Source organism: Gymnodraco acuticeps, unplaced genomic scaffold (genome assembly GCF_902827175.1).
Source record: "Gymnodraco acuticeps unplaced genomic scaffold, fGymAcu1.1, whole genome shotgun sequence".
In the NCBI taxonomy this organism is placed as follows: Eukaryota; Metazoa; Chordata; class Actinopteri; order Perciformes; family Bathydraconidae; genus Gymnodraco; species Gymnodraco acuticeps.
In genome coordinates, this window is record NW_022989860.1 from 359,269 (window position 1) to 366,954 (window position 7,686).

General features: G+C 38.4%; 1 protein-coding gene across 1 annotated transcript; it reads right to left on the bottom strand.

Moving 5' to 3' along the window:
• Window positions 1-4,147: 4,147 nt before the first annotated feature.
• LOC117562491 lies at window positions 4,148-7,277 on the bottom strand. Its single transcript, XM_034240326.1, has 9 exons — window positions 6,949-7,277; window positions 6,106-6,208; window positions 5,854-5,994; window positions 5,536-5,708; window positions 5,262-5,398; window positions 5,013-5,106; window positions 4,543-4,878; window positions 4,294-4,463; window positions 4,148-4,160 (listed from the first exon to the last, which is right to left on the bottom strand). Exons 2-9 carry the CDS (start codon window positions 6,200-6,202, stop codon window positions 4,148-4,150), a joined length of 1,161 nt encoding a protein of 386 aa, XP_034096217.1. The 5' UTR covers window positions 6,203-6,208; window positions 6,949-7,277.
• Between the last annotated feature and the right edge of the window lie 409 nt (window positions 7,278-7,686).

Sequence of the window (7,686 nt, forward strand, 5' to 3'; positions counted from 1 at the left end):
TTATTTTTGCACCGCGGAACGTTTCTCACTGGATGAGTTTCAGGCGTACCGATTATACTGGAGCACCAACTAACGTTCATGACTTCAGACAACAACAAACCACAGTGAACAACAGTGGGAAATGTTGTTTTAAAAAAACGGACGGATGGAAGCGTCGATAAGAGCACGGTTGTGTGCAAATTATGCAAAAAGGAATTCGCATATCACCGCAGCACATCAAGCCTCAAGTATCACCTCAATGCAAAACATATAGCAGCTAGCGTGGACGTTAGCCTCTTTTATCGCGTTCACACCAAAAAGAGCCGGTACTAAAATTTGTTCATGAGAACCTTTTTACCCCCACGAAACGGCTCTCTTGTGAGAAAAGAGCTATATTTCTGATTGGCTGGGCGGATTGCAAACCACGCCCCGTAAAACTCCCAAAAAGTTTTGTGAAGCCGCCATTTTATTATCCTCGCATTAGCATTATTAGCATTAGCCCAGCGCAGAAACGCAGAGAGACTAACTTATGGCAACACAAAATAAACATGGGAGCGGTGGAGATGAGGAGGTGTCGGCGTTCTGGTGATTTACTCGGAAGGCTTCAGTAGAAGCTGCTGGGAGTCCCAGCAGCTTCTACTGAAGCCAGTCCCCAACTCCGGGGACTTCCGGCCGGGGACTTTGGGCGGCAGTATACGCCGTGAAGTGGTTTGCGGCCTGCCAGTAAACCCAAAGCAGAAGAAGAATAAGTGACGTCAGCGGCTTCATTTGCCTAATCCGCCCCCAGGTTCAAAGAGTTCTCATGAACTAAATTCTCATGAACCTTTGTGGGAAAAGTACTGCGGTGTGAATGCGCCTAATGGTATACTAAAATCCACTAAAAAATTGCTTCTCACTGTTCTTAGGTCAAATATTTATATGTGATTAAAAATGCGATTAATTTCGATTAATTAATTACAAAGCCTCTAATTAATTAGATTAATTTTTTTAATCGAGTCCCGGCCCTAATTCTTTATTAAACTGTTTCAAATTATTTCCAGTACAATTGGTCTACAGACATTACTACAATTCTAATAGTTGTTGAACTACTGAGCTTATGAACAATAGAGTAAAGGTCGCTGGTTAAGCCAGGATCAATATATTTGTTGAGGTTTTTATTGTGTACATAATAAATGTGTTTAAATGAATTGAGCAATTTTTAAAGGAGTATAATGTTGCAATCTCTTTGTGATAAGTAATTGCAGTTCCAAGATAGATGTTGTTTTCCCTGGGCCTCTCCTTCACAGGCCCACACAATAAATCATGAGACTTCCAAATCTGAACAGACAGAAATCAGTAACACAAATCCATGAAGGGGTTCTAATGGGCCCAATTTAAATACCATAAGGAGAGTATTCAACCAGCTGTTTTGATTTCTTAATTTTTTTTCTAGTTTCCTTCGAGTTCAGTCTAAGCTATAATTGTTTCTCATAAACATTCGCACCGCTGGTTTTAAACCTTGAGCAGAGAAGCTGCACACACACACACACACACACACACACACACACGCACACACACACACACACACACACACACACACACACACACACACACACACACACACACACACACACTTTGGATGAGGAGTTGCCTTATTCACTTTTTGCCTTCTTTAGAGTTATTAGTAATTCAAGATTAATTATTGAATTAAATGTGCTCCATAAGATAAAATACTGAAGCTTTGACTTGATCATTTCGGTCACAACATTAGACCTTGCTACATCTAATAGAAATATATAAAAGCATTTATTTGAATTGTGTAGCAGTCAGTTTATAATTTTGGCAGCACTGTTGAGCATTTTGAAAATGTATTTTCATGCCTCTGCAAGGCTTAGTCTTTCTATCTGTATAGCCAGTGGTGTAACTAAGTTCATAAACTCAACAAGTACTATACTTGGGCACACAGCAAAATCAGCAGTGCTAATTTAACTCTTATAGAGTCAAATCCAACACTTTTAAAGTGTCTATATAGGTCCACACTGTTCTGAGTTAAAACTACACTTTTGAAAGTGTTAAAAGGTTTACACTAGGACAGAGTTCCAGCAACTCTCTCTATAGTTAAAATGTAACTCTGGTCAACACCGGTCAGTGTTAAATGTACGCAACACTAGCTTGCAGTGTCAAAAGTTAACACCACAAGTGTACATTTTTAACACTAAATAGAGTTAAAGTCATATTAACACTATTAAGGATATACAATGTAACTCAATATTTAACTCTTTAGAGTTGATTCATAAGCACTGTAGGGTGTCAATTTATAATTTCACCTACACACAATGCAACATTATTAATAAAAACGATATAAAAGAAAGACACAAGCCAAGTTTCAAAGTTTGCAGTTAACATGTAACTGTATTTGTGTGAAAACAACACATACAACATAGTCTTACATTAACATTCCACAGTACGTCCATGCAGTCCTTAACAGCACAGGTTACACAATATGACAATGTGGCACTATGTATGTTTTTCCATCCATCTCATTAGAAAACTGTTTGTCATAGGGTCTATAATAACGTAAATCATCAATAGAAATAACAGAAAATGAATCAATCGTCTCCTCAATACAGTATGAACTATAGTGTTCATCAAAATACAGTGTGTCCACTTTGCAAGTCAAAATGAAAGCTCGATCTTCATTTAGAATGATATTATTGATTTTTCCAAAAACAGGAGTTTCTTTATCAGTTCTTATGGAAACAAACATTCCAATTTGATAATCAGTTCCATAGTTCTTTACCCAGTTAGTAGTTGACACGTCGCAGTATGCATTCACCTTAAATGCAGCACTTAAAGCCTCACCACCCTCCAAACTGTCGATCATTTCCTTCCTGACTGGACCAAACTCGAACCTCTGAAAATTAAAATTCTCCCAGTGATAAGCCAAATGTCTTTGGTGTTGTTTTACTAAGCTTTTTGTAATGTTTTTGAAATTCTTCACTGATCTTTAAAAAAAATTATGTTTGGCCTCAAATCTCGTGCACCATACATGTAGGAGTGGACCTATTTTTCGAATACACCTTGTATAATGTATCATAAAATGATGCTTTGGAATCAGTCTTCTGTCAGGAAACAAAGATTTGAACAGCTTGTGGTGATCAATGATTAAATGCTTCAAATAATATGTCATACCATTTGTAATAATTGGTGAAAAAACAATATTCACAATCTGAATCAAGAGGAGGAGCAGATTCCAACAATTGTTGTTTCTTTCAACAACATCACCAAGAATAAGGGGAGCATTTCGCAAGAGACACCATGACTGAATTGCATTCAATCCAAGATTTTTGAACTTGAAGATTCATCAGTTTCTCGTTGAGTGTCCACATTGTCCATAGTACTAGTTGAACCAGTGTCCCTGTGCAGACTGAAGAGGTGCTTTTTGAACCCTGAATAAGTACAATAGGATAAAGAACATCCCGGCTGGCCACATTTCAAACGTAATGACTTTCCAGGATATAAACCATGGTGAAATTTCAAATGCTGACAAAGCAATGCAGAACTTTTGTGGTGTCCCTTACAGATAAAACAAATCAGCATATTTGCATCCAGTGATGTAAATAACTTCAGATATCAGTGTGCAGAAGCATTGCTCTGAGTTCTTTGACTCTGGGACTTTCCTTGGCACTTCCAATATCAATGTTAAATACCATGGTTTGTATGAAAGTGTAGAAGCTGGTGAGGGATTCATGGTAGTTGACACTGAAGATGAAGTGAGCTTTGAAGAGTTCATCGAAGGCTGCCATGGATGTCTGCCCCTTGCAAGGGATGGCCTTGTGGTCAACGATGACGTAGAACCGTTGAATGTTGTTCTTCTGTTCACCAACACACAGCAGGAAGGGCTGCCCTGGTTCCAAACTCGAAAGGAAGGTCTCAACACTGGCTCCAATCTGCAAAAACGTAGAGAGACAGAGAAGTTTTAATGGCATACTAAGCTACTTAAAACAAAATTGTCCCAACTCAAGGAGTGCCAGTGATATAACAACTGCATACAAAAACTAAAATAATGCCTACCTTGAGATATCTCACAACATGGCTGACAGCTTGATACGAGCTAATTTTAGCACTCTTCTTATGGCCTTTTTAGGTTGGTGGGAGTAGATGAACCAAGAGTAGAATGCTTGACAGGTCACTGTCCCATCCTAGGGGCAAAAAATATGCAAATATAACAGTCAGTCGTTTAAAGCTGAAAATAGTCTTAAATCAAGGTTATGCAACCGATAACATTGACAGGTCTCAAGATTTTCAGTAAACAAAATCTGCAAGAGAAAATACTTGCCTGACTCATTTGAGTTTTGTTGTGCAGACAAGAGGTCATCAACATGAACATTAGAGTGTAGGTTCTTGCAGTCTGCCAAGATCCTAGGTTTGAAGAAAGTGGGCCATCTCGCCAACATTTTTCCAGAAATCTCTTCTCCAAACATCCTTGTGAAATCTTGGTCAACCTACAGGAGAAACACCATGAGTCATGGCAACCCCTCAGACCATCACAATAATAAATTAAATATGACATGTTGTTCTTACCAAGCCAGGGATGTCAAGGAAACGAGGAAACACATCCAGGACTGTTGAAGAGGCTTGCTGGTCCCAAGTCATTGCTTGCCGACACTGAAATGTTGCCTTCATCTTCTCTTTGACAACTGATTCGTCAGCTGAATGCTTTATGAAGGATATTGCCTCTCTGCATTCCTCGCCAGTCAGTTGCTCACAAGTCAAGAGAAAATCCCTCTTGCTCTTTGGACCATCTTGATAGGTAGTGCTGGGGTAGCACCTCCGGGACTGAACCGCAGTGTTGCGCTGAACCGTCTTTATCCTCCATGCCAAGTAGCCAGATCCACCATCTGCATCATAGTAGTGTTCCTGTAACATCCAAAAATAAATCAAAACTGAGAACACAGAAGTAATAGCATTACAGGAAGGTTGTTCAAAAAGTTAAGAATGAACACACTTCCTTTTCACAAATTCGAATACAGGTCATTCATTCATAGACTTACGTATCCATTCTTTGAGTATGGATCTCTTAGACATGGAAATAGAGTGATGATGCCAAGAGCACACTTTTCTCGCACATGTGTTGGCGGGATCCTCCTTTAAAAAAACATATATATATTTTATCTTAAAAGTATAAATGCCTTACAGCTTTAGATTGTTTTAACATGTGAGCAGCTGTTTCCAAAATGTACATTACTTAGCACTATCTGTGAAAACATGATTAACACCAAAAGGGAATATTCAGTCCTTACCCATGAACTTCGATCATGTCAGCCACCAGTAGGTTTACCATCTGTCGTCGTGTACCATCCATCAATGTTTTAGTTGTCGCATACTCTTGCAAGATTTTTTCTCCCCCTAGCTTAGACTGGAGAACATCGCTGACCATCTAGAAGATAAAGAAGAATCATATGGGAAGTCATTATCTTGGGCATTCCATACAAATCATAGGTTATCTGCCCAATATATCCATGTTTAATGATTAATAAAGAACCGAGTAAATTGCAAAAGTGTAGTCCCCTGTACCTCTTTGGCTGATTCCCGATCAGCGTGGACTCTTTTCACTCCACTGTCTCTCTCAAGAACTATTCTTGCATCTGATGAATCAGACACCGCAGAGGATGAAGCATTCGTCACGGAGAATGAGGTGTCTGAAAGGTCCGACTCCAGCAAAGTGTGCGATACATTTTGAAGCACAACTGCAAGATAGATAAAAGAATGACATACTCAATGAAAGAAGAAAAAAAACATACTTTCAGCCCTCCAAACGATGTTACAGGGTAATCTCAGCAAAAACTCAGTAGGGATGGGTCCCTGATTTTCCATTGCGAGTCTGAATCTTACCTGAAGACTGTCCTGTGGACACTTTGACTGTAAGGTTCCCTGCTTGTAAAAGCTCTTCAAAGACATCTGCATCCACCTCTGTCCCTGATTCATCAGTCAAGTGCAGCTCACTCTGTAGTGGTAAACCTAACTTTTCTATGACTGAGAGAGAATATTGAAATGTACCACCTGACAATATTGGTACGTTTAACTAAAACAAGATTCATTTGTTAGACTCAAACAATCAGTGATATGTATTCAAGTTATCCATACCTTTCTGAAGAAATGTACTGTAGCTTTCATAGCCTTCTTCAGTCTCAGCCACTTTCACATATTTCTGGCTTTCGCCATATCTTACTTTCACCAACATGGTGTCCTATAAGAATACAAATGTATTAGCAAACATATTACAGAAATATCTAACAGACCTGTTGCTACAAAAATATAATTATGCATTTAAGTGTCGTTGAAATAATTTAGCAAAATGCTAACAGTGGAGCTCTAACGATAGCAGTATTACTGACATGTGGAGCTGAACATGCTAACACGTGGAGCTAAAAACCCGTGGCTAACGATAGCAGCTAATATGACTGACAAGTTGAGCTATTAGCTGCTATCGTTAGCCTTGGGTGTTTAGCTTCACATGTTAGTAATATATATTAAAGTAGCATATATTAGCCTCACATCTAATTCATATTGCAGGAGCTACTATTGTTGGTCACAGGTGTTTACCTCCACGTGTTAGTTATTAATATTAGCTACTATGGCGTTTAGCTCCACCTGTTAATATGAGTTGCTATCGTTAGCCGCAGGTGTTTAGCTTTACTTATAGCAGCTAAACTTGCTAACACTTTAAGCTTACAACCCGCGGCTAACAATAGCAGCTAATATACTAACACATGGAGCTAAACGCCCCAATAACAGACTTTGTAATGATATTAAAAAGATGTTAGGCTAAACACCCCTGGCTAATGATAGCAGCACATATTACTAGCATGTGGAGGGAAGACAGCAGTCAATGTAAAATAATTAATATTTATGTAGCTGAAGGTAAGCGCTGTTCAGCTAAATAAATAAATACCTGTACTAGGCTACTGGTTCGAAACATTTACTTACACTTTGGTCAGTTTATCCTCCAAATAGAATGTGGTGGTATGCTCCTCCGATTTGGTCTCCCGCCTCGACTGCGCGCACACACATTCACAGTCACGGCCACACCCAACAGAGCAACAGCCAGTGATCCACAGAAAGAGAGATTGTAACACTGGCTATGTAATTAAATCAACACTCTAGAGTTGTTTGGAGAATTCAACAATTGACTCCCTGTTTCAACACCAACTCGTTTTGAATAATAACTATCTTGGAGTTGAATGACACTTAAAATGAGTTGAAACAACTCTATATTTAAATTTCCAACTCCAACACTGAAAATATAACACTTTTGATTTTGCTGTGCACAATTTTGAGATACTGGTACTTTATTTGAGTATTTAAATGTTTTGCTACTTTATTCTTCTACTCCACTACAGTTCAGAGGTACATGGTGTACTTCTACTCCACCACATGTATTTATATAATAATAATAATAATCCTTATATTTATTATTTTATTATTTATTATTTAATACCTTTTAGTTACTTTCAGATCTGGATGAATGATGTGAAATATAATCAAGTGTTAAATCAGACTTTAGTTCCACCTGGAGTAAATCCACAAGCTACCCTGCAGTATACAAAGTCATTCAAACTAGCTGCACCTTTACCAGCTTTGAGAACACTCATGATCAATCATTATAAAACACATCATATATATTATTCTGAAATGGACCAATCTGCACAACGATTACCTTTATTG

Coding starts and splice junctions, on each gene's coding strand:
- LOC117562491 (XM_034240326.1), bottom strand. CDS start 6,202: ATGTTGGTGAAAGTAAGATATGGCGAAAGCCAGAAATATGTGAAAGTG. Junction 5,709..5,853: donor GTCCACAGGACAGTCTTCAG/GTAAGATTCAGA, acceptor TCTATCTTGCAG/TTGTGCTTCAAAATGTATCG. Junction 4,464..4,542: donor TCCTTGACATCCCTGGCTTG/GTAAGAACAACA, acceptor TTTCTCCTGTAG/GTTGACCAAGATTTCACAAG.